The sequence below is a fragment of the Terrapene carolina genome, unplaced genomic scaffold (genome assembly GCF_002925995.2).
Source record: "Terrapene carolina triunguis isolate 2854851 unplaced genomic scaffold, T_m_triunguis-2.0 Scaffold194, whole genome shotgun sequence".
NCBI lineage: Eukaryota > Metazoa > Chordata > Testudines > Emydidae > Terrapene > Terrapene triunguis.
Genome location: NW_020664545.1, coordinates 4,265,781 through 4,292,000, shown reverse-complemented (window position 1 = coordinate 4,292,000; position 26,220 = coordinate 4,265,781). Strand labels below are relative to the sequence as shown.

General features: G+C 52.1%; 1 protein-coding gene across 2 annotated transcripts in view; it reads left to right on the top strand.

Annotated features, from left to right (window-relative positions):
* EFNA2 (ephrin A2) overlaps nucleotides 1–26,220 on the top strand; it is a 148,505-nt gene that overhangs the window by 108,044 nt on the left and 14,241 nt on the right. For both annotated transcript variants that reach the window (XM_026654973.2, XM_026654974.1), the window contains exon 2: nucleotides 11,208–11,500. In XM_026654973.2, the coding sequence (XP_026510758.1) occupies nucleotides 11,208–11,500 (293 nt within the window). The remainder of the gene's footprint in view (nucleotides 1–11,207; nucleotides 11,501–26,220) is intronic.

Here is a 26,220-nt window from a genome sequence, read left to right as displayed (position 1 = left end):
TGATGTCCTGATTGATAGAAAAGGCCTCGTTTTTATGCCTAACGTATAGGGCTTAGATCATCCTTTCGCTCTTCCTCGCTGTCGTATGGAGCACTGGCAGGATTTATATCCGTACGAGGTTGGGAGATATTATTCCTGTTTTGCAGAATGGGGAAACTGAGGCACAGAGCAGGATGACCTGCCCAAGGCAATGACAGAACCAGAACTAGAAGCCAAGAGTCCTGAGTTTTTGTGCCTTTTGGAAGTCAAAGAGTTTGCTACAGAAAGTGTCTCCCGTTGTAGGCAGGGACTAGGGGAACAATGGCTGACCAGATCCCTTCTGCGGGCCAAATGTGTCCGTCCCAGATGCCTGCTGTGAGTAAATGGAAACAGGGTGCCAAGATCAGGACGGGGTGGCTCAGGATAATTGGGATGGTGTCTCACCTCTGAATCACTGCCCCAGCTCCTGCCCATGTAGGAGTGAGTAGGAACCGTTCTCATCTGGTGACAGGTGGGGGAGGGGGGTCTCAATCCAGCTTCTAGTGGGCACTGAAAGCATCATCTGACGTGGCATGAACTGCCCCTCCACACACCATGTGCCCTGTCTTAGCAGAAGGGACCAAGAAGGCCATTGATGCTATTCCATGCAGCGGGGTCCTTCCAACTCAGCCGTGGCTGGGGGCAGCGTGGCTGGGAGAGATCTGCAGGTGGGGGGGGCACCAGCCCGCTTGCAGCCTCAGGGGCAGCATGATTGTGGTGCTGCCCTTCTCCTGGACTCCCCAGGCGAGACGCAGGCCCTGTGTGCCTGCCCCTGGGTTCCCTTTCCCTAAGGGGGGGGCTGCACCCTGGAATGTGAATGTGCAAAGGGAAAAAAAAACAATCCAACAACCGAGGGCTCCGTGCCACTGACCCGCTCGTGTGGAGAACCAGACAATGGGCTGTCTGTTGTCAGTGCGGTTTCAGGCTCAGATCCCAGCTGCAAGATACAGGCTATACAAGGCGGGGAAGAATGTTATCAGGCAGCTATCTGCTGGCTACACTGAAATGTAATCCTAGTATGGGGTGTTGTAAGAGACATGAATAGAGTCTGAGCGAGGGAAAGGACAGAGCTTACCGAGCGCTGGGAAGTTTCAGAGATTCACCTTTTCTCTCTCCTGCGGCGTGGAGGGGGGAGCGGCGCGCAGGGCAGACATTAGATGCATGCAGCCGACTAACGGTGAGACATTAATAAAGACAAGTGCAAAATACTACACTTAGGAAAGGAAGAATCAAACGCCCAGCTACAAACTGGGGACGAACTGGCTAGGTGGCGGTACTGCGGAAAAGGGGCTCCTTGTGGATCACAAATTGAATCTGAGGCAACAGTGGGATGCAGGTGGGGAAAAGGCTAATATCATTCTGGGGTGTGTTAACAGGGGTGTCGTATGTCAGACACGGGAGGCGATTGTCCCCCCGCTCTGGTGAGGCTCAGCCAGAGACCTGTGCCCAGGTCTGGGTGCCGCGCTTCAGGAAAGATGTGGAAAATTGGAGAAGTTCGGAGGAGAGCAACAAAAATGATCAAAGGATCAGAGAACCTGGGCTCGGAGGAAAGGTTTAAAAAAACTGGGCATGTTCAGTCTTGAGCAAAGAAGACTGAGGAGGGACCTGATAACCGTCTGCACATACATTGAGGGCTGTTATCAAGAGGACGGTGAGGTCTCCATGGCCGCTGTCGGTAGGACTAGAAGCAATGGGCTTAATCTACAGCCAGGAAGATTTCGGTTCGATATTAGGAATAAGGGGGCTCTGGAACAGGCTTCGAAGGGAGGTTGTGGAATTCCTGTCACCGGAGATTTTTAGGACCAGGTTGGACAACCCCGGTCAGGGCTGGTCTAGGGTTACTTGGACCTACCTCAGCGCAGGGGGCTGGATGCGCTGACCTCCTGAGGTCCCTTCCAGCCCACCATTTCTGTGATTCTGCGGGCAGATGCCTCTGGGCAGATGCCTCTGTCCTTTCCCTCGCTCAGACTCTATTCATGTCTCTTACAACTCACTGAGGATGGAGCAACTAGTGGTTTGCTCCCTCTTTGGCCGCCTCACTCCAAATGCAGTTGGGTCCCTTTAAGACCCCAAGCGGCCCCTCCTTTGCCCAAAATACACAGCATGGTACTAGTCAGGGCAGAAGGCCTCCTGCTGGGGGGAGCGTTTGGCAAATGGGTCCCAAGAGAAGCAGGGCGAGGGGAATCCAGGGAGGGACTAGCCTTTGGCTACCTAGGCAAAGGAGCAGAGAGTCTCCTTCTCACTGTTAGTCCAGGACAAACAACCTCTCTCACTCATCCCTCAAATCCACCCTGCCCGCTCCAGACCGCTCATTGCCCCATTTAATATCATTCTACTGCATGCTGCTGGATGGCGTCCTTCCTTCTCAGGGTGCGTCTCATTCTAATATTGGAGAGGAAGGAGGGCACTGGCATGGGACTTAGGGGATCTGGGTTTGGATGCCCTGTGTGACCCGTGGCAAGTCATTCCACCTCTCCGGGCCTCAGCCTCCCCATCTGTAGTCTGGGGATAATGATCCTTCCTTTCCCTCTCTTGATTATCTCAGCGCTTCCTTTGCACCTAGCACAGTGGGGTCCTGGTCCGTGATTGGGGCAGTTAGGCACTACCGTAATACATCTAATAGATCCTCCTCCTCATAATCTTATAAAGTGCAGTAGGGGAAGGCAGCGTAACCTAATGGGTAGGGCCCTGGGAGTCAGGGGGCCTGGGCCGAATTCCCAGCTCTGCCGGGTGACATTGGGCCAGTCCCTTCCCCGGTCCGTGGCACCGCTTCGCCCTCTGTAAAATGTGCAGAGTGTCACCCCCGTTTGTAACGTGTGTTGAGTCCTGCGTGTGGAGCGTGCTAGAGAAGCCGAGTGTTATTAGTGAGCAACACCAGTCCCGGGGGTGGTTCTTGCTACATTGTCCAAACACCAGAGAGCCGCGGGGAAGAGAGAAAGAGCGCCCTGCCCCCCTCCCCCCTCCCGTGCATTCACCTCTCCAGCAACCGAACGTGTTGTGTGACGGAGCAGGTGCACCGTCTGCCTCCTCAGCGCCGAGTGACACGTCCCCCAGCAACGAGCAGCCCCTTCGCTGGTTTCTAAGGTTGGGGCACGTCTCTCTTTCGTTTTTAAAGCCTTAAAATGGCAAGAAACCAATGTCGGGGGGGAAAAATATCCTTGGCTAAGCCTGGCTCCCAGTCCTGGAGCCTTCGTCAGCCCTTTGAACCCTCCAGGAGCCCACACAGAGGCCCGGCCAAATGGATCAGATTGCAGGGGGCCCCGCTCCTGCTGCCAGCTCTGCCAGTGTGGTGCCTCTTTGAAATCAAAGGATCTTTGCGCAGGCACAGGGGACCCCCACTCCTCAGAGCCAGCCGCAGGATGGCCTTCGTCAAGCCATGTCCCTGCCCCGTGCCTCAGTTTCCCCCTCTGTAAAAATGAGGATCATGCTACTGAGTTGCTTTGCGAAGCCCTTTGAGATCCACGGATGAAAAGCTCTAGATAAGAGCCAGGGATTACTGTTATTATCACGTGGCGATTTCATCACCTCCACCTCAGAGCCAAAGGCTAAACCTTTCACTCCCCCCCCCCATAGCCATTAAATCCTCTCATCCGCCCCCCCATTTATCACAGCTGATCGGTTCTAATTCAGCAGCTTTTCATCCAGCAAAGGCCTTCCTAGTTAGTTGGGGGTTTTTCCCCCAAAGACCCATAATAATTATTATTCCCCTGATAATCCTGTTTTCTTTCTTTCTTTCTTTCTTTTTTTCTTTCTTTCTGCTTTAATAACAATCATAAAAATAAATAAATAAATACCTTACAAAAAAACAAAGGGAGGAGAGGAGAGGTGGTTTTTTCCCTTTATTGTGTGTGCGCATTTGAAAATTGGTGCCCAGTGAATCACGGCCCTCGGTATTAATTTTACATTTTAAAATGTTACCTTGCCAGGGGCAGGGCTGGCACGACTGAATCGGAAAAGGAGAGAAAGAGAGAGAGAAAACCCTTCTCCTTAATTAGCGTATTTCACTGTGTGATCAGAGTGCTTATGAAGCGAGTAATGAGGTGTATAGTAGCTTAAAGACTGCAAGAGAGCTGCTTCAGTGATATTCAGAGACCAGCCTTCCCCTTTCCTGCTCTCCATTTGTTCTCTCCTTCCTCCTTTTTTTTCATTTCCTTCTTCCCTTTGTGATGACTGCGTGTCTTGTGTGTCATCCTCTTGAATCCCCCGCTATGTTTCCTGGTGGTTTGTGGGGTTGCATCAGTGTTTTTCTTTCTTATTTCACACACACACACATCCCTGTCATTGTCTGTACATTTCATTTTTTCTTACCCTGCCAAGGCTGTGGGAATCGCAGTGTCGCCGACTATCTTGCCAGTCTATCAGTAGTTGCGCGGTGTTTGGTGCTTTCCTTAAAGCCCCACCTCCTGGAGTCATGAGATTTTCACAAGAACCTCAGCTTTCACTTACATTTTCTAGTTGTCTGACTTGCAGAGCTTGAAAATGCCTGAGTGTGTGCATGCCAGAGAGAGCGAGAGTTATGGTGTGTGTGTGCACTCATGTGTGTCTGAGTGTGCGCACTGTGTACAAGCATGTGCATGTGCAGGTCTGAGCGTGTGCATAGTCTGTGTGTGCATTGTGCACGAGCATGTGCAAGGGTCTGTGTGTTTTCGTGTATACCTGTGTGTGCACATTGGAGGGAGAGAATGGGGGTGTATATGCCTCTGAGTGTCAGAGTGAGTGACTCTGTGTGTGGGTGTGGGTGTGGGCACGCAGCAACAAGAGAGTGTGTGTGTCAGAGAGTGTGTGTGTGTTGTGTCTCCCTGCTGCCCCATAGAACTGACCCCTGCCACTGCCTGGATTTCCACGACACACATAAATCAGCCAGACACACATTTGTGCAGACAGCAGGGCCAGCCAGGAGAGCTCCACTTGCCTCCTGCCGCAGGCTGACCGCTGGGCCAACATCTCCCCCACACCCTGCCCTGTGAGAGGGAGGAGGGCCTCTCCCTTTAAACCCTCCCACTGACTGGCCTCTATTGGCATGCAGCCCCTCTCCCTCCCCCTGCCTGGCTGTATTACACACACAGCAGTGTGTGCTTGGCTCACTAGCAGGCCAGGGGCTTGGAGAAGGAAGCCCATCCCACAGCGCTGAATTACCACTTAGAGACCCCGTAGGGCTCTGTTTGTCCACCGGGCCATCTCCATCTAAATGGAGATGCGGCTGCATCTCCCCCCCACGAGAGGGGAAGCGATTTGTCGATGGGGGGGGGGGGGAGAGATATGAATTTTCCTCTGAAACGGAGGCTCTTTAACCAGACGCTGCAGAGCGGCCACCTTCCTGCGCCTCCCCCCACGCGCACCCCGGGGCACAGCGTGGGGGTGGGGGACCCCGCCGTCAGGGAGATGCAGGGAGTGGAGATGCAAAATTCAGAACCAGGTTCGGCTCCTGCAGCTCAGATACTGCAGGGAGAGGCAGGAGGAGAGATTTCATACTCCAGGGTATGGGGAGCAGAGGCCTGGGGCTTTGGTTCAGGCCCATTATAAAGCTGGGAGGCCACTTGCAAAATTCAGATCTGGGTCCGGATCCAAATTTCGAACCTCCCCAGACTTGGGAGTGCTTGGATCTGGGGCAGAGCTCCTGGCCTGTGTGTAAACAGCTCTGGGGGCTCAGTCCCACCCTTTGACGCCCCCCCGTCTTCCCTGACAGTTCCACCCCCACTTCCCAATCAGTAACAGTGTGTGTGGTTCGGTGGCCCCCGTGGGATGAGTTTGATGGGTCTCAGCCCAGCTCCCTGCGGCACAGGGGCCGGGTCGCAGTATCCACCATTGCATTCGGCACTCACTGGCTGTTCCTGGTGGACAGACGTGGTAGAGAGACCACGGACTAAATGAGCCACGGAGAGGGCACTCCCTCCTGGTCCCCAGCACGGGCTCCTTTGAGGCAGTAAGGACCTAGCGATGGAGGTCAGTGCGTGTAGCTCGGCCTCTCTGTGCCGTAGAGAAGAGAGGCCCCAGGGCATGTTTACACCACAAGGGCTACAGTGGCACAGCTGCAGCTTCCTTCAGCGCCGGAAGGGGGTTTTCCGATGATGTCGGTAATTCACCTCCCTGAGCGGTGGCGGACCTAGCCACGTCTAGACTGGGAGTCAGGCCAGCTTACCTACAGCTCGCAGGGGTGTGAATCTTCCACCCCTCTGAGTGGCGAAGCTAAGTGTAGACCAGGGCTCAGGCCTCGTCTTCACTGCAGACTTAACATGGGTTCAAACATGGGTTTTGCCTTTAACCCGTTCCACATTCACACACTCATGTCTCTATCCTTCCCCCACAATAAAGCAGCCCTCACGCCCTGAACTACTGGGCAGACCCCGAGTTAGCTCATCCTGCGTGTTGCTAACCCGAGATAACTGCAGTGAGAACATGCAGCCACGGACACTCACAGGAATCAGTACCCGATGGTCCTCCAGTCCCTTCCACGGTCCTCCAAGACGCCCGTTCCCATGAACTTTCTTGCCATCTCCCTTGCTCGGACCCCTGACGGAAGCAGTCTGCCTTCATGTGCCTCTGCTCAGCATCCTCGCTCCCACCCTGCTCACGGTTTCTTTAGCCTCACCCTGTGTTTAGGGCTAGCTGGGGGAGGGGGCCTTGAAACTCATGGAGGGATCCCCAAAAGTTTTCTGTTGTTCCACAGCACCACAGTCCGGATAAGGCTGACACCCAGGTCGTTAGCTCCTAAAGAACTATGGGACAGATCCCCAGTCAGTGGAGTGACGCTGATTGAAACCGGCAGAGGATATGGGTTTTATAATCTGGGTTGGTTTCCCACAGCTCTGGTCCCCCTTTGCAGCTGAGCGCTGTGGCTCAGTAGCGTTGGGCACATGGTTCTCAGGTGGCCCTGGCCCAGCTGTTGGCTGCGTTCCACCAGTTCCGGTACCAATTCACCAGCCGCCTCCCGACCCCGGGGCTGCACCAGGCATGCACTGCAGTGGGGCACAGGCTGGAATCTCACACACACACACACCCTGCCACTCACGCCGCCCTCCCCCTCCACTCACAACCCCCCAAACTTTTGTTGTGTGTCTTTTAAGGCTCCCCCACCCGGCGTTCATGAATAATTCCTCTTTCGGCTGGCGGAGTGTCAGTGACCTGCCTGCTGCCTTCGCAGAGGGGTGTCTGCCCGCTTTTTTGTCTGCAGTGTTTTAAAGAGAGACTGACAGCTGACAAGGCTTCCCGTAGTGCCCAGCCCCCTCCCGTCCCTCCCACAACAGGGGGCCCATGTACTGCTGTCAGTCTCGCCTGATGGGGAGTCCTGGGGCGGGAGGAGAGCAGGCCTGCGGAGCTACAGTGGGGACTGTTCTTGGCCTGCTCTTCGCTTCAGGGGGCCCTAGAGGTTCTGTGAGAGGAGGGCAAACCCAGCATCACGCTGAGCCGTCAGTGCCCCTTCATACCCCTCGCCCTGGTATCTGGTACCGTCCTGACGAGGGAAATCTTCACTGGTGCCAGGACAGCGATGTAGCAGGACAGGCTCGAACTCCCAGTCACTTCTCGGGCTCAGTAGCACCAGTGCAGCGTGTTTACACTGGAGGGGCTTGCACTGGTGTGGCTACTTCAGTGGAAATCTCCCCCCTCCCTCTCCTCCCACACACACCATAGACCAAACGGGGAAGTGACTCACCCAAGGTCACACAGCTGGACAGTGGCAGAGCCAGGGAGAGAGCCCAAGAGGCCTGGTTCCCTGTCGCCCGTCGCCGCGTGCAGTCAGTTACATCAGTGCAAAGAGCCGTGGGGGTCGTGTTCTGCACTGATTTTGGCCTGCTTCAGATGACTGCAACTTGCCCTTCGTGGCTCTCAAAGCTCTTTGAGCACTGTTGTCCCTGGTGGGGAGACTGAGTCACAGAGTGGTAGAGCCGGGGATAGAACGCAAGCACACTGACCTCTCCCTGGCCCTGTGCTTCGTGCCCTAAGACCCAACTGCCTTACTGCAAGAGGATTCTTACTGTTGACTTCAATGGGCTTCGGATCAGGCCCCTAAACTAGTGTTTTCCACAGGCATCGGCACGATACAATATGTCGTCAAAGAGCCTGGCCGGAAAGGGACAGAGATACGACCGTGTCTGGAAATCTCATCACGTAGCCAAAATATAAGCAGAAGAAGAAGGAACAGTTTTATGTTAAATGTCTCCTGGCATCTCGTTAATGCCCATGTATACACACACACACACACACACACACACACACACGCCCCAATTTTTATTCCAGATGTTCTGTGCCGTGCTCTCTCAGCAACTTGGAAGTGACTCAGTCCCGCACACCTGCCCTAGCCTTGCTGATGCCGGCAAGAGAATTTCTATTTGAGGGCAAGTGCCTCTGTAGGAACTTCAAATTAATTAGCAGAGAAAACCCATTCGGTGTGGGGAGAAGTCAGGATTGCTCCTGAGGGGCTCGTGCATTTGACTGAGGAGTCCTCGTCAAACGCGTGGGCCAATCAAATCTACACAGTAAGTTATTTTAAATTTCCCCAGAAGGCGGGCGTGGGTTTGGAAGGTGGCAAACGGAGCTGGCTAGTCTTAGGGGACCCTGGTGTATCGAGGTCTAAAATGGGAATTGCCGAGGTATTGTGGAGTCGTTTTCCAGCTCTGCTAATCCCTTAATCTCTCAGATAATCAGTACCAAAAAACATAAATTACAATAGGATTGGAGCGCACATCTGCAGTAATACCAAAAGGGTTTGATGGTATCGCAACGCATAATGATTTTTTGCTACTTATTACCAAGTGTTGCCAGTTTATTCCTCTTAAAACAATGAGGTACTGAATTTAATCTTGTAGCGTGAACGCGGATTCGGAGTGTTTGACTGGTGGTTAGGGCAGAGGACCTGTGCGTCAGGATTCCTGGTTTCTGTGCCTGGTTTTGGAAGGGAGAGTGGTCTAGTGGTTAAAGTAAAGGGGAGTAAGAGTCAGAAATCCTGGGGTGCTTGGATGGCAGTTGTGGCCTATGAAACACAGGGGCTCAGACTAGAAGATCTGGTGGGTCCCTTCCAGCCTTAAACTCTATTCCCAGGTATGTCACTAATTTGCTGTATGGGCTTAGACAAGTTGCTGAATGTCTCTGTGCCTTAGTTTTCCTCCTGTAAAATAGGGTGAGTCAAACTCCGCTCCTGGGTTCCATTAACTAAGGTTTGTAAAACGCTTTGAAATCTAGGTTGGGAAGCACTGGATAAGGGCAAAACTCTTTTACTGTCTGTTTCCCTTTGTAACGATGCTGGTTCTGGTGGGGCCCAACTGGGAGTACCAATTCAGGACAAAGTGCTTAAAACAGGGCAGTTACAGCCCAAGGCTGGGGTTCCCAAACCAAACCAGCCAAACGGAAAAGACTTCGGTTTTGCCCCACTGGCTAACCACAAGTCACACAAGCAATTCCCTGAGACACTCCAGTTTCCCAGTATCACCACCAGTGCCACTCGTTATGGGGATGAATGGTTATGCAAACCAATACCCCAGTAAAAGAAAAAAGGTTCTCTCGATCCCAAAGGACCAAGGCCCAGACCCAGGGCAATATACAAATCAAATCTTACCCACAAATCACGCTGTTGCCAATCCTTTAGAATTTAAAATCTAAAGGTTCATTCATAAAAGGAAAAAGATATAGATGAGAGCTAGAATTGGTTAAATGGAATCAATTACATACAGTAATGGCAAAGTTCTTGGTTTAGGCTTGTAGTAGTGATGGAATAAACTGCAGGCACAAATCAAGTCTCTGGAGTACATCCATTCAGCCCTTTGTTCAAAGCTTCAGTCTGTAGCAAAGTTCCTCCAGAGGTCTGAAGCAGGATTGAAGAAAGATGGAGGAGTTTTTAGGGCCTTTTTATATTCTCTGCCCGTGGGAGAACACCTCTTTGTTCTTACTGTGGAAAATCCCAGCAGCAAGATGGAGTCTGGAGTCACATGGGCAAGTCACATGTCCATGCTTGACTCAGTTTGCAGGCCAATGCCATTGTTTACATGTTAGTTTGAATGTTTCCAGGAAAGCTTAGATGTGGATTGGCCTCTCCCAAAATCCATTGTCAGTTAAATGTTTCTTGATTGGGCACTTAAGTTGAAAATTCCTTTCTCAAGAATCTGACCAAATGCTTTACTAAGGCGACTTAGAATCAAATCATATTGATATACAAGTACAGAACCAATATTCATAACTTCAACTACAAAAATGGTACAGATAGCATAATCATACCCAGCAAATCATAACCTTCCCATAGACACCTCACACGACAACCTTTGTACAATCTCTGCTGCAAATATATGAGTGGTTGCAACAGTGATCTATACGGTTACAGATTATGTCATTAACGTCACACACTTATTCTCTATGTAGGGAGTGGTTGGTTTGACACAGCGAAGGGCAAAATCAGAAAAGAAGAGATGGGTTCTCTGTGCTTGTTACAAGTACCGAAAAGGAAGAGGGAAAAAATGTAGGGCCCAATTCTCCCTGGCTTGGCCCCATTTGCAGTTGTTTATATTGGGTTAGTGTGATATGAATCAGCATGGTTGTGTTCTACACTCACTTTGCACAGCTGCCAGTGCCTGTCGAAGGAGAAGAGTAGCAGAGAGTCAGGCCTTAAGGTCAAGCTTTTTATGAGTGGCTAGTGATTTTTACGAGTGGCTAGTGATTTTTTTGGTGCCCAGTTTGAGATACCGAAAGGGGCTGTGGTTTTCAGAGGGTGGGACCTTGGCATTGTCTAGAAATCAGGGCCCTTTAATGTGTCCCAAGTCAGGCTCCTGGAGTCACTAGTCACTTCTGAATTTCTTATGCCCGAAGCATCCCATGACTCATTGCACGGACCCCACAAAATGAAGCATTGGCAAGGCGTGTAGTCTGCTGGCTCGTGGGAGCCAGGACTCCTGGGTCTTCTCCCTGGCTCTGCTGCTGACTTGCTGTGCAGCCTTGGGCGTGTGGCTTAACCTAGAAATCTTTCAGAAGCGCATACTGCTTTGAGTTGGTCCACTTGAGCCCCTTAGGGGTCTGAGAGTCACAGGTGCTAAGCACCCACAGTGCCAAGCAGGTACATCCAAAGCTGTGCTGCCGAGGGCACCCGAGCTCTCATCTTGCAGAGAGCCTGGTGTTCTGGCTGACACGTGTCAGGCTGGCCAGTCCGCCGCGGTCCTTCCCTGGATCCCCTGCTTCTCACCCCCGCTTTCTCCTTCCGTTCCCCGCAGGTTCCATCGGGGGGACTACACGGTGGAAGTGAGCATCAACGACTACCTGGATATCTACTGCCCTCACTATGAGGACCCCTTCCCGGCGGACAAGATGGAGCGGTATATCCTCTACATGGTCAATTACGAGGGTCACGCTTCCTGCGACCACCGGCAGAAAGGCTTCAAGCGCTGGGAGTGCAACAGGCCCGACTCCCCCAACGGGCCCCTGAAGTTCTCAGAGAAGTTCCAGCTCTTCACTCCCTTCTCTCTAGGCTTTGAGTTCAGACCAGGGCACGAGTATTACTACATCTGTGAGTATCCCGCGCTGCAGACTGGCTGTGCCCTGCCCCCTCGCGGGGAACGGCCCCTGGCCACGGCGCACATTGCTGACCGCGGCCCTTCCTGTTCCTAATCGGGTGAGGGTGACTTGAAAAATCCAGGTGAAAGGCCTAGTGCAGAACGTGCAAATTTGCACTGTGAGCGGTTAACACAGCTCAGGGCGAGCGTCTCGCTTAGCAGCCACGTGAAGGCCATGGTGGAAGCACATTGAAATGAGCTGGAGGGTGGGTCCATGCAACGCTGCCCTCTACTGGATACAGTCAGAACCGTTCTGCTGTGTGTCCCGTCTAGCCGCTCTAGAGGCAGGGGGCTGTAGTTTTGGAATAGGACAATTCGAGCTCTGTCCCTGTGAAGTTTCAGGTGGCTTCTGCGTGCCGGGGAGTGTGCAAGCTGGCTGTGGTTTGCTACGATGTTAAGTTTCCTTGCTGACTCGGGGCTTTATGAAAATCGCTTGTAAAGCCGCAAAATCCACGACATAAACCATGCAAAGATTCATGTAGGGCTGGGACAGTTTGCTCTAGGTAGAAATGTCCACTGAAAAACATCTATGCCAACAGAAAAAAAACATCGCTACGGCAGAGGTCGGGCTCCAGGCTCGAGTCTGTACTTAAGTGAATAATACTATTCAAGAACCTTAGAGTTCAAATAATCAGTAAGTAACCCCATCACATGAGGAACCCAGGTGCTCTTGTCAAACCGGGAGCTCATACCGCTTTAACTCCGTCCCCGTGAGAGGCCATCTGACCACCTGCCCTCCTTTGCAGACGGAGTGTTGAAAGCTTGGCCCATGCACGTGTCTCCAACTCTCAGCTTGGTCACCGCACTCACCTGTGCCCTGATTTCGCTGTCCAGGCACATGGAGTTTTTATAGGGAGATGGGCTGGCTCTGGGTCTAATGACACTTAGAGAACTGGCTGCCATATGCAATCCCAGGCCCGGATCCCTTGAGAGCACCTCCTCTGAGGTACTCAGTTCTCTCAGCATCTCCCAGGATAGGGCCCTCCGGGCTCCATCCTGCCAGGTGCTGAGCACTGGCGCTGTCCCAGCAAAGCACGTACGGACACGTTGAACTTCAAGCACATGAGAAATCCTATTGCCTTGGGGGTGACAGACCCAGCCCTTAAAGTGAAGCCCGTGCTTGATCAGGGAACTGTCCGTTGTGGGTGGATGAGGAGTTTTGGATCTTCCCAAGCCATAGCTATGGAGGCAGAGCGCAAGGATGGGGGTAGCATTGGGGGAAGCTAGCAGCATTGTGGTTAAATCCTGTCATTAGGGCCTCTTCCCTCCTGCAAGGCTAAAATTCCCTTCAGAAAAAGAAAACACCACCAGAAAATACAGTCTGAGCAGTACGCAGGAGCCAGGTTCTGCTGGACGCGCGCTGTCTGCTCTGTGCCGCTCCGGTGATGCAAAGCAGCTGTGAAGCCATCTTCAGCGGCCTCTTCTAAACCCTGCTTTCTGGCTGCGTTGCAATACCAGAGGTGTGCAAAGGAGCCGGAGTGTGCCGGGCGAATCTGGCTCCAAAGGTCTCCGATGAAATCTGGAATAACTCCTAGTGCTTTTCACTGTCAGAGCACTTGGATAGCCCTTTGCGGGGAGACAGGCAGAGCTACTCACCCAAGGTCACAGCCAGTATCAGAGGTCAAGGATCAATGGCTCCCCAGTCCAATATTCATACCCCCACTGGACTAGAAATCTGGGTCACGTTAAAACCTAGGGGGCTGGTCCAATGGGCGCCTTCATTAACTTCAACGGGCTGGGCTCAGGTGAAGGTCCGGGGTCAGGTCTGAATGGACCTGTCCGTAGCATTCTAGGAGGAATTCTGAATGATTCCCTGGTCTGCTGGCTGTACGGTAACCCCAGACCTAAAATCTTTCTGGGGCTCTTCCTTTCCCTTCAGGAAGGGGCCTTTCTTATTTCCATGCGCCAGACTCTGCGGTGTCGGTGTGCTAAGATCGTGTCAGTTGCCCCTGGGACCAGTGTAACCTCTGCCTGCTTGGGTCTGCAGAGGTCCTGAAACAAGAACCCCAAGAGGTGTGAACTGCCCCAGTCTTCTTAACTCTGAGCACAGCTGTGGGTGAGCGTGCCTACGGTCCCCCGGTTGCCTTCATTCTGCCTCTCCCCGGACACAGCAGCTTCCCATGCAGCGAATAATACCCAGCTCTTGCATAGCACTTTTCAGCAGTAAACCTGAACGTGCTTTACAGAGGTGGGCAGTATCATTAGCCTCATATTACAGATGGGGAAACTGAGGCACAGCGGAAGAAAGCAATTTACCCAGGGTCACCCAGCAGGCCAGTAGCAGAGCCAAGCCTAAAACCTAGGTCACCTGAGTTACAATCCAGCACTCCAGCCACAAGGCTATACTGCTGGTCAGAACAAAGCTCACCTTTTTTGTTGGGTGATGGAGGGTTTCTTATGGTTTAAAGCAGCAACTCCATTTATTCTCCATTGATCATGCCGGAATCGGAGACACTAAAGCCGGCATTCACTGAGCCTTCATTTAAGACCCGGGCCAACTGAGTGCTCAGAAAAATAGTAAACCAAACCCAAACACACAGAGAGGCTCCCGGGTGAGCCAGTGTTTCCTCCCCTGAGAAGCCAGGGATGAGAGCATTAGAGTTCATTCTGCTCCCGCCCCATGGACCATTCGCCTTGTAAAATGCAGAGCTGAAGCTGCCTGGGGGGTCTCCCCTGCCGTGGGCTCCCAGCAAGCAAAAATAATCAAGTGACTGTAATTACCCGCCCGACCACCCATTGGGGAGGCTGGTTTACGTCTCTGTTTTAACAGAGCCCCATTCATCTTGATTAGAAGCAGGGCTTTTATCCTGCGTTTCTTTTAACGGGGGCTGGAGGGTCGCGGAGAGGGACACCTAGCCAAACTAAAGGCACTGCCCTTGGGGCTAGGACGGAGGAGAAGGTTCCATCCAGGCCTCGCTCGGCGGGGAAGGCGGAGGGCCTGGGCAAGGGGGGAAGGCCGCAGTTCAACTGGCAGAACTGATTCCTGCTGGAACTCCATTGAGTCCGGCCTGGGAAATTCCATCTGCACCGGTGGAGGCCTAAAATTGGGAGCCTGAGTCAAAAGCGTCCGTTGAGTCTAGTTCCGAACTGGCCCCCCCCCCCATCTCATATTCCCCAGTGCTGTCACGGCTGGTGGGGTCTCCAAGGACCAGGAGATGGGGGTACAGCCTCACAGGGACGTATTTGGCCTCTGAGAAGGCAGGGGAGGCTGATCTTCCCCCTTGGCCAGAGCCGCAGAGTTTTGACGGATACAGAGGCCGAGGCCTTGGTTTCCAGGAGAGGGTGAAGGGTCAAAGGGTTATGTGGCTCCCCAATGTCTGTCGTCAAGGCGGTGGTACTGAGGGCTGTCTCTCACCTTCCTCTTGTCCCTTCCTTTCAGGGGTGCCGAGAGCCAGTAAGCCTGTATATAATGGAAACCACTTCAAGCCAGGGGGGGCTGTAGCACCCCCAGTTCCAGCACCTATGCTTCCCTTGGATTAGACGCACGTGGCTGACAGCAGGTTTCAGCTCACCGGTGCCTCTGGGCCGGGGCGTCTACTGTCATTTACCCCGTTGTAAAAAAAGAACCAGCACGCAGTGCAAACTCTGCCCCTCCCCCCACAAGCCACCTGGACTGCACGCCCGGTACTTGTGCATCCTCACCTGTTCGCATGCACGGCTCGGGGAGCCAGTTCCACCACTCTGGATATCTCTGCTGCAGCTGGGAGGGAGCCTCCCGGGGTGGGGCGACAGCCTTGCGCTAGTGGAGTTGGAGCTAGCATGCTAAAACAGCGGGGTGGGCACCACAGCTTGGACGGCAGCTCGGGGCCCCCTGGGTCCGAGCTCAGGTGGCCAGTCCGAGGCGCTGCCGGAGCCCCGACGGCCACGCGGCTGTTTTTAGTGCATGAGTCTTTCTGCCCAGCTGCAGTGTAGACGTACCTTCAGAAGCTCCAGCGGGCCCCCAGCGCAGTATCCTACCAGCCGTGCCGTAGCAGTTTGACCTGCACTGACCGGTTCATCCCCTTCCGAGTACATTTCACAATGCACAGCAGCTACTTACAGGGACTTTCACGGTCTGTGGAAACCTTTTCAATGAAAACGCTTAGATCACTCACTTGTTAATTAGAAAATTTCCATTTATTTTATTTCATAATTTGGGAGGTTCCTCCCCTTTTTCTCCCTCCCCCCCTTTTTGTCCCCCTGGGGCTCAGAAAATGAAAACTGAAAATTTGTCATTTTCACACACAAAAAATATCAAAAACCTTAACTGAACCATTTCCAATGAAATTAGGGGGTTTGGGGTGGGAGCTACCTACCATTTCCCAACCAGCCCTATATAGAGCACAGCTGATTTAGGGCCCGCTCTCGCCCTAAACACCACAGGAACGGCTGAGATCAGCTGAGGCTGCATTGGCTTGTGACCCTGGAAGCACATGTTTGGGGACTGGAGTGAGGCCATTTTGAATAAAGTCTCCCAGATGTGAAACTTTTTAGCTAAGGATATCAATCCTCATGCTTCAGGGCATGAGCCAGCCTAACTAAAAGGGTCAGGAGGGAACTTTCTATGGGGACAGGTTATCCCCTCACTGCCTCCTGCAGGATTTCTTACACCTTCCTTTGAAGCATCTGGTGCTACCCATTGTTAGAGAGAAGACACTGGGCTAGATGGACCTCAGGTCTGATCCTGTCTGGCAATTCCTACGTTCTCGTGAATCTCACTCCTTTTGGAGGTCTGGCCACCTCTGGAGTTACAGCCTAGCCCAGTTTACAGCAGTTAGCACCCTGACAGGCCCTTTACAAACAGCCCACAGCGTTACTCCTGGTTTACCCTGCTCCAAGGCCCTGATCCTGCAAATGTTTAACCACATGCAGAATTTTACTCACGCGACTTAACTGAAGTGCGCTGGGCGACTCCCGTTCTTAAAGCCAAGCACACGAGTACAGGATCAGGCCCTAAGCAAGAGGAGAATCGGGCCCATTTTAAATTTTCAACCTCCCGAGTGGATGTACACAAGACAAAAATCAAATAGGGGGAAAGAGTTGCATTATGGGGCCTGAGCCGAAGCGGATTGGAGCCGGTGAAACAATTCCATGAGTTTTGGATCAGCCCCCAGGAGTTTTGCAATTAAAGGTTAAAATTCAAAAAATTAAAAATCATGACCCAAAAGCACTTGATGGTGTCATTTGAAGCCAGACGCCCTTCTCTTTTTGTGTGGGAACTACCAGCCCCGTTATCTTTCTTATTATTTTTCCCCTTTTTCTAAAGCATCTGTTTGGAAACCACTTAATTTGTTCCTTTTATCTAGATTAAATTACCATTCTCCCCTCCCCCATAAAATGTCACTCGTGAAATAACTGCGTCTACAACTCTCTCTTTTCTTATTCTGTTTTTTATTATTATTTTATTTTTAATGTCGTTAGGGAGAGATTACACAGGAGTAAATGGTGAAACTGATCATTGCTAAACCAGTTAGAATTCATGTCATGCGGAACATTAGAAATTATGCCTCTTTGAGGAACCGTATTTAGCAGACATGAAAGAAAAGAAATTACCTCCTTCTAGAGCTCACAAATTGGAATTCCATTAACCTCGCAGGCATAGAGACGAAGCTTTGTGTTCCCAGTTCTGGGTCAAGGTTAAGAGCCGGCGCTGGGGACACGAGCAAATGGCGAGACCCATTTGCCGATTCGTATTGGATCAGAATTTACAGCTGGGTTCTGAAGATCTGGAACTGGGTTACTTGGTCTCTCCCCAGCTTAGGAGGTTAGTTCATGATCGTGGTGCGGTACGATCAAGACAATGTGCTGGATGACTCCTTGGGAAACAAATCATTATGCCTGGGAATCAGAGTGGAGTCTAGAGCAGAGATCAGATGCTTCAGGATTTCAGCCCCCTGTTGGTTTCAGTTTAGGATACCTGTTAATCCATTTAAAACAAAGATCCGTGGGTACGGAGAGAAAAGCCCGAGAGCCTGACACATCTTTCCCAGTCGGAGACGGGTACTTGGATGAAGTAATCAGGTTGTTAAGCCAAAGGAAGGTGATTTGGGAGCCTAGGGAGAGAAAATGATATATGAGCTGAAATAGGAAAGTCAAGTTAATGGGGAATTTTGCAAGATTAGGGGGGAACCAGACATGTGACCTGACTCCAACGCTAAACATGATGGTTAATTATTTGGCCCCAACCTAGTTCAGAACCCCATTGTGCTGGATGCTTCACAGACACATAGGGAGAGGGAGTCCCTGCTGCAGAGCAATCTGAATAGACAATGGGTGGGAGGGGAAACTGAGGCACAGAGAGGGGGAAGGACCTCACCCAAGGTCACACAGCCGGTCAGAAGCAGAGCTGGAAAGGGAACCCAGGTGTCCTGAGTCCCAGCCCTTATCCACTAGATCAAATCCCCTGGAAGCTGCAAAGAATTTATTTGCTGAAAACAGATAAATGACAGGAAACGTGCTGGACCCCGTAACAAGAAAGCGGCAAGCGGGGGCCTGGCAGGTACGTTACAGATGAGCACTGTCTGCGCTGGCAGGTACATTACAAATGAGCACTAAGAGCTGGAGCTCTCGGTAACATTTCACTCTCCCGCCTGCAAACAAGCCTCTGGAGCAGACAGGCCCGGCAGGGGGTGGACGGGAACATGCATACGCACTCACACATACACACACACACACACACAATTACAGGAACAGCAAGTAGGATGCCGCTTGCTGTCTTACGAAGCTAGGCTGCGTCCCTTTAGACTGTGGAGTTAAGAAATAGCCGGTGACTCGGAGGCTTTGTCTGGGCTGGGGATTTCAGCCCATCGGTGGCCAGTTCTCAGTGTAGCTGCATGATTGCAAATCCCTGGTGTGGTTAGACAAAGATGCTACAAGCCACGTTTCGCCCTGGTACTGTCTGGCCCCAGCCTGTCTGCACTAGAGGTTTGCACTGACGCTGCTATGCCAGAGGCTGGCTACCGATGGCTGTGACAAGGGCAAATTCCCAGCATAAATAAGGGCTAAAAGTTCAGTCTGCAGGGCCTTTTACTCCTTCCCTCGTTCCACGATTTCAGTTTGGATGCAGGGTTGGAGGCCAGGCTGCATATCAAAGAGATGGTCACGAGTCCCAGAATTCAATGGTGGGACTCTAAGCGAACAGAGATTATCCATGCAGCTGTGGACACTCCATCTGGCACCCACCCCCCTCCAGGCAGCCTGCCACCTACCAGCATGTGGCTCCCGCCTGAACCTTCCTTCTCCTGTTTTTGAGGCTCCACAGCATCTTGTGACACCCCCAGGCGGCAGCTGGGCAGAGGGCAGCAGTGGAGGAATGAACTAATTGGATCTATTCCCAGCTCTGTCACTGACCTGCTGGGTGACTTGGGCACATCACCTGGCCTCTCGGTACCTCTGTTTCCCTTCTGCCCTGATCTCACCTGGGGCCTGTAGGTCCTCCTGTACTACAATAATAATGGATGTGACCTGGGTGAGAGCACCAGAACTTGGCCCAGCATGAGAGGAGATCCAGAGGGAAGAACAGAACCGGGGACAGAGAAGATGGCTGGACAGGACTGTCAGGGTACGTCTGCACTGCAGTTGGGAGGTGTGATTGTGGCATGTGTAGACACACCCGAGTTAGCTTTGATCTAGCTAGGCTGCAGCTTGAGTACATACCCCGTATTCCGGGTGGGCTTATACTCAGGTGACTAGTTCATATTGTCGCCCATGCGGCCACGGCTTGGCCGTTGTTTTTAGGAAGCTGGTTAGATCAAAGCTAGCTTGGGTTTGCCTACGTGTGCAGCAGTCACACCTCTGATTGCAGTGTAGACGTACCCTCAACAGCACTGGGTATATTTTGAGTGTGTGCATGGGTGTGTCTGAGTGGGCAGATCCCCAGGTTGTGTGGACAGAGTGGTGGAACTGCTCGTTTGTCTCCTCCACCTAGCATGTCTTGTCTTTCAGACTATAAGCTCTTTGGGGCAGGGTTGTTGGGTCACCAAGTCTTGCGATAATTTGGGGTTTTTCCTAAAGCTCCAGCTCCTGGAGTCACATGAGAATCTCAGCTTCCCTTTTAAAACAAAAGTATGCGTCTAGCTCTCGTGACTCCAGACAAATGCTTGAAAACGTGATGCCTTGAAGGCAATGAAATCCAGAGGACAAATAGAAAGGAGCCCAACCTTTAAAAAAAACGTACAATTTTTAAACCAATCTTGTGATTTTGGGGAGCCCGACTCAGGATTGTTGGACAGTTGAGTGAAAGATAGTGGGACAGCTATTGACTATAAGTATCTAGAGCACCTTGCGTAATGGGGCCCAACCGAGCTGACTTCTAGGCAGTACTGTAACAGATGTTAAATGATAACCATTAACAATTATAAACAGTGCTCCCTCTCCCTATCAGGTTACTCATAAACCTGCTATTTATTAATTCATAGTTATCAAGGTCCCAGCAAGCATGCCCAATGCGCACAAGACAACCGTTAAGCCAGTCCTTGCAGAACAGAGCTTACCACCCCAGCTGGCCAGCCCCAGAGCAGGCTGGGAGCATGGTCAGGGCTGCAATAAGATACCGTTTTTAAAGAGCGCTTGGAAAATTATATTGCAGCTCGAATGGAGAGTGCGCCTGGCAGGACGTAACAAGGGAAGGGAATTAACATGGGGCTGCGTGTCGGCTGCTGAACAATGAAATCACCAAGGGGTAGTCATGATTTTGAGCAGTTTCTCTGGAGCGAGGGAGGTGGGCAGAGGGCCCAGTTCTGAGCTCACCGACCGCAAGTTTAGATCAGTCAATCGAGTCGCTTCTGAACGATACTGGGCTGATCGAGATCAGCCTCAGGCCCAGAGACAGGATGGCGGGGGGCGGATCCAGAACCTCAGCCCTTCGCAGCCAAGGCCCGGTCCCTGGGGGGACGCCCCGGCAGACGGGGTCAGGGTGTGCGTGCGTGTGGCTTGCTTTGAGTACATGGAGCAGGAGGAGGAGAGCTGGAGGACAGCCAGGGGCCTGTGCTGTTAAGAGCTTTCAGAGCCATTGGGGAGAAATGAAAATCAACCCAGCACTTTGTGGGCAGCCAGCAAAGAGCTAAGTGGGCAGGAACACTGCCCCAGCTGCCCCGGCCAGAGACGGGCGGCTGCCGCACGAGCACGATGTGGATGGGCAGCTGCGGCCGGTGGCAACGCTTGGGATGTTCAGCCAGGGTTGTCGGGTCCCCTCCCTAACAGCTGGCATCGGCAGGGCGGCTGCCAAGCTCGGGTTAGTTCACCCTTGCAAACAGGGAGGGACACTCGGAGCTGTTTTCCTCATCAAAGTTGGAGCAGGGGAGTCCCTTTGGAGAGGAGAGGGGTGTGGTGGTGTGGCCTGGAGAGGGCTGTGTGTGTCCCCACCTAGAAGGACGTGGGGGGATCCATCCGGAGAGGGGTGTATGTCTCCCCCCTCCCCATTTGGAGAGGAAAGGATTGTGTGTGCTCAGGGGTGGGACATGAGGCCTATTAACAATAGCAGTTGGGAGAATCACACCTCCTAGTTCCCCCTGCTTCAACTTTTAAATTAAACTTTATTGAGAATAATTTCCTCCTTCCCTTTTTAATTAAAAAATAAATACGTTCTTTTTAAAATGCACATAAAAAAAATTCCATTTGCCATTTGGAGAGGGGAGTTTTGCCAAGATAATTATTGCAATTACGCCTTTTATCTCTCCCAATGAGTATTATTTTTATTACGTGCTTTTATCTTCATTTTCCCTGTTAAGGGGGAAAGGCGCACAGCCCGCCACTCGAAACAGACAACAGCACGAAGCCCCCCAAGGAGTCACTGCAGTGGTCGAGTTCTCTCACCTCCTAAAGGGAAGCCCCTCCCTGCTACAGGCGCCTGAAGGCTGGGAGGGGATGATGATACTCTCCTATTGTTAATAAGTGTCATTGTAAATTATCAATGTCACCGCACAGGCCGTTGAACAATATTGAAAGGTACTGGCAACAGCTGGCTCTGGTCACGTCACACAAAGGGATTCATGTCGGCCCAGCCAGACCCACGCTCTCTGCTCTATGCGGGATAGTCTGATGAAGCTTTTCCATCACCACAACATTCACACATCAGCAGCTTCCCCTCTACTGCAGGGGGACACTAAAATTGGGGTGATAAATGAGGACAGGTCACTGCTGCAAAGTGACGTGCATGGCTTGGTAAGCTAGGCACAAGCAAACAGGGTGTGTTTTAGTACATGTAAACGTACACCTCTAGGAACAAAAAGACATAGGCCATACTTGGAGGACAGGGAACTCTCTCCTGGGAGGCAGTAACTCAAAAAGATTTCGGTATTGTGGTGGATAATCAGCTGAACATAAATTCCCAGTGCAGTGCTGGCCAAAAGAGCTAATGTGATCCTTGGACACACCAACAGAAATCTGGAGAAGAAGAGAGATTATTTTACCCCTGTATTTGGCACTAGTGCAACTGCTGCTGGAATACCGTGGCTCATGCCAGTGTCCACAATTCCAGGAGACTGTTCATAAATCAGAGGCGGTTCAGAGAAGAGCCAGGAGAATGATTAAAGGATTAGAAAACCTGCCTTATAGCAAGAGCCTCCAGGAGCTCAATCTATTTAGCATAACAAAGAGAAGGTTAAGGGGTGACTTGATCACAATCTATTAGTACAAACATAGGGAACAAATATTTGATAGTGCAGGACTCTTCAACCTAGCAGCCACAGGTTGAAGATCCAGTGGCTGGAAGTTGAAGCTAACCAAATTCAGCCTGGAAATAAAGCTTTAACTAGCAAACCACATTCATCTAGACTCCCTTACGGCCCCAGCAGGAAAGTGTTTCATGTATCTTCTGCTACAGCCCTTAATACCAGCCTAATCACTACAGCCCACAGCCCCACCCAGCAGCAGAAACCTGGCTGTACCTAGAGCCAGCTTTTTATAGCTTGTCTCTGGAAGTGGGTGTGGTCTAAGGCATGACTCCACCCCCTGCTTCCTCCCTATATAATGGCCTTTGCACAGGGCCTCTGGCTCTATAGGGATGGCTGTTTAGAATTTATAGGTAGACTGTATCCTGGCTTCTCTGGGAGTTGGGTGGGTTTTTGGGGCCTATGAATCCACTCCTGTTTTTCCTCAAGCACATGGCATTTCCTCAGGGCTCCTGGCCCTAAAGAGCTGGCTGCTGTTTCCTGGGTATTCGATCGCATTGTAACCTCAGGCTGAGCTGCCCTCCAGGCTCCATGGGAGCCAGCGCAGCTCCTTCCTTTCCCAGAGCAAACCAAGAAGAGCTTGGCACTCGAGTGCCTCTCCTTGCTAGCACTGCAGAGCCGCTCTGGTAGCTGCATTCTCAGGGTCACAGCTCTCCCCTTTGAGCCCTGGTTCAGGGAGCGATGAGCAAAAACCACCCCCCAAACGCACCTACGTTCTGGTTTCTCTTAACCCCTTGTTAGCAGAAGGGCCTTTCATTCCCTCCCCGCCCCAAGATCTTTGGGGGGCATTTGACTATCCTGCTCCTGTTAACCTGCCTTTTGGGGGGCTGCCCTCCCCTGAAATGCTCCTGTCAGGGCTTGGGGAGGGGAGGGGGCGTTGTCTGGTCCCCACCCAACTCTGTTTCTATTGTTGCTGCCCTGAGTAACAACATTGGGGGGAGGGATAGCTCAGTGGTTTGAGCATTGGCTTGCTAAACCCAGGGTTGTGAGTTCAATCCTTGAGGGGGCCACTTAGGGATCTGGGGCAAAAATCAGTACTTGGTCCTGCTAGTGAAGGCAGGGGGCTGGACTTGATGACCTCTCAAGGTCCCTTCCAGTTTTAGGAGATAGGATATCTCCATTAATTTAATTTATTCTGCAAAAACCTCGGGTGGGGGGCGGCAGTGGCTTCCACCCCCATGTGCCAGGAGGAAGCGGGACAAGCATGTCCCAGGCTGCACCTCGGGCCAGCTGGAAGGGCTGTAGGCAGAGCTAATGCCTGCAAAATATTTGACTCTCCGGAGCAAGACTCCCCAGGCCCTTAAAGGGAGCCCCCTTTGGGGCCCCTCCCTGGAGTTCCCAGTCTCTGGGTTGGGGGGAAGTGGGGGAGATGGAGGGGAGCGCCTGCTGCTGTGAACTGGGCTGCTTGGCTCTTCCCAGGCTCTGCATGTGTCGTCCCCTCCCCCAGGCCCAGGTGACTTTGGGCATCAGCGACTCAGCCGGCCCAAGCACCCACGCAGCCCCAGTCCTCTCACCGTTTTCCGTGGGCTCTGATTATTATGTTCCTGGCAGCCGCTTGTTCCTCTCCCCTCGGCGTGAAACGCGCAGCGCCGGCTCCCGGCTTTGTCGGGCCCACACAATGGAGAAACATCGGTCATTTCCTGCCTGTCTCGATGCCAGCTCCCTCCCCTGGCACAGAGCAGGCGACCGGGGAAGGACTCGAGGCGTTGCTGCGTCCCGGCGGGGCACTGAAAGCACACACGCCCGTCGTTAACGGCGCGCTCGGGGAGGCCGCGGTGGCTTGGCAGCGCCGCTCGTGGGGGGAGCCCGTGGGTATAGCATGGAGAGGGAGAAATGGCATTGGTTAGGGGCTAAACATGCATCACAAAGTCAGCTGCCTCCTGCCCTCTCCAGGCTGGGATCGCAGCAGCGAAGGGTCGGCCTGGGAGTGGTGCTGATGTCCTATCGCTCTTCAGGTGTCCAGGCCTAGCCGAGGAGCCCTCACAGCAGGGGTGGCAGAGGGGGAACGTTGGGAGCGACGCGGCCGCAGATTGGAAGCCGGCGACAGGGATAGAGTTAGAGTCCAGGGGTCCCTGGATCCCAGGTCTGCTGCTTTCAGGCCCGTGTGGCATGTCATTCTGTGCTCTGGCCATTCGCTCCAACCCTAGAGTTTCTCTGCTTCCTTTTCCCAAGGTCCAGAGAAAAGGAATCCAGGTTTAGCTGGATGGGAGCCAATTTCTAAAGGGGAGGGGAGGGCTGCCTGCTCCCGGGAGTTTGGGGAGGAAGCGTGGAGAGACCCTTCAGCTGGAGGCCACTCCTTTAGATCCTGCCCATGTTGACAGTAACTGCAGGTTGTTCCCATTGGATGGGGCCATTCAATGCCCTGTGTGAAGTCAGTTGTATGTTTCCTAACACAGAGCCCTTCCCACAAAAACCACCCGCCCCTTTAGGGCTGATCCTTTCACGCCTCTTCGTTCCTGATCTCAAAGAGAGGGAGTGACCAGCGGTGCCGTGAAACCCAGGGGTGGCAGTAAATTGGGAGGAGTTTGATCATGGAGCAACGTCTGTGTCCAGTTCTGGTCCCACACTTCCAGAAGGGGGGTGGTAAATTGGAGAGGGCTCAGAGAAGAACCAGGAGAGTGATTAGTGGGTTAGAAAACCTGCCTTCTAGTGAGAGACTCAATCTATTTAGCTTAACTAAGAGAAGGTTAAGGGGCGACTTAATCACAGTTTATAAGTACAGATGCCCCCCGACTTATGCAATCATTCCGTTCCGGAAAGCCTTGCGTAACTTGAATTTTGTGTAAGTCGGAAACATATACCCGTACGTTACGCAAAAATTTCTGCAACTCGAAAATCCTATTTCTGGCTTATGGAACTTTTTCATAAGTGCGAATTTGCGTAAGTCAGGTCTTGCATAACCCGGGGAGCGTCTGTACCTACACAGGGGAGCAACTATGTGATAACAGAGGGGACTCGTCAGTCTAGCAGACAAAGGTCTAAGATCCACTGGCTACAAGTTGAAGTCAGACGGATTCAGACTGGAAATACATTGCAAATTTCTAATAGTGAGAGTAATTAACCTTTGAGCAACTTACCAAGCGCTATGGTGGATTCTCCATCACTGGCCACTTTAAAATCAAGATGATTTTTTTCCCCCCTAAAAGCTCTGCTCTAGTTCAAAGAGGACTTAATTCAGGGAAGTCCCAGGGCCCGTGTTATACAGGAGGTCAGACTACGTGATCACAGTGGTCCCTTCTGGCCTTGGAATCTCTGAATCCATGAAATGCTGATGAGGACAGAGAAACAATAAAGCGCAAAGGGACACAGAGATTAGGAATACGGCCAGGCAGTGACCAAATGAGATGTAGCTTGGGAAAATGCACCAGAGAAAATGAATTCCTGACGCACGGAGCTGAAGGCAGAGAGGAACTGGGGAAGCAGTGAGACTGAAAGAGGAGAACCGAGAGCAGGTTAGCCAGGAGGCCTCGGTGGGATATGGCTACAAAAGAATCCAAGGCTGGTTTTGTGGTTAAGACTCTGGACTGGGATGCAAGACAGCATCTTAGCTGGGCCACAGACTCCTAGCATGACTTTGGGCAAGTCACTTGTGTCTCTGTTCCCCAGCAGTCCAATGGGGATAAGAGCACTTCTCCCCCTCTCAGGGATGAACTGATCAATGTTTAAGAAGCGTTTAGATGCTGTGGTGAATGTAGATAGAGACATACATAAAAACATCGTCTTCAGTTAGTCCCATTCTATTAATGCAATCCTGCTTGGGACAGTGTTTGTTTTCTTCACACAACGCACAGTCAACCTGTGGAACTCCTTGCCAGAGGATGTTGTGAAGGCCAAGACACTAACAGGGTTCAAAAAGGAACTAGATAAGTTCACGGAGGATAGGTCCATCAATGGCTATTAGCCAGGATGGGCAGGGATGGTGTCCCTAGCCTCTGTTTGCCAGAAGATGTGAATGGGTGACAGAGGATGGATCACTTGATGATTACCTGATCTGTTCACTCCCTCTGAAGCACCTGGCATTGGCC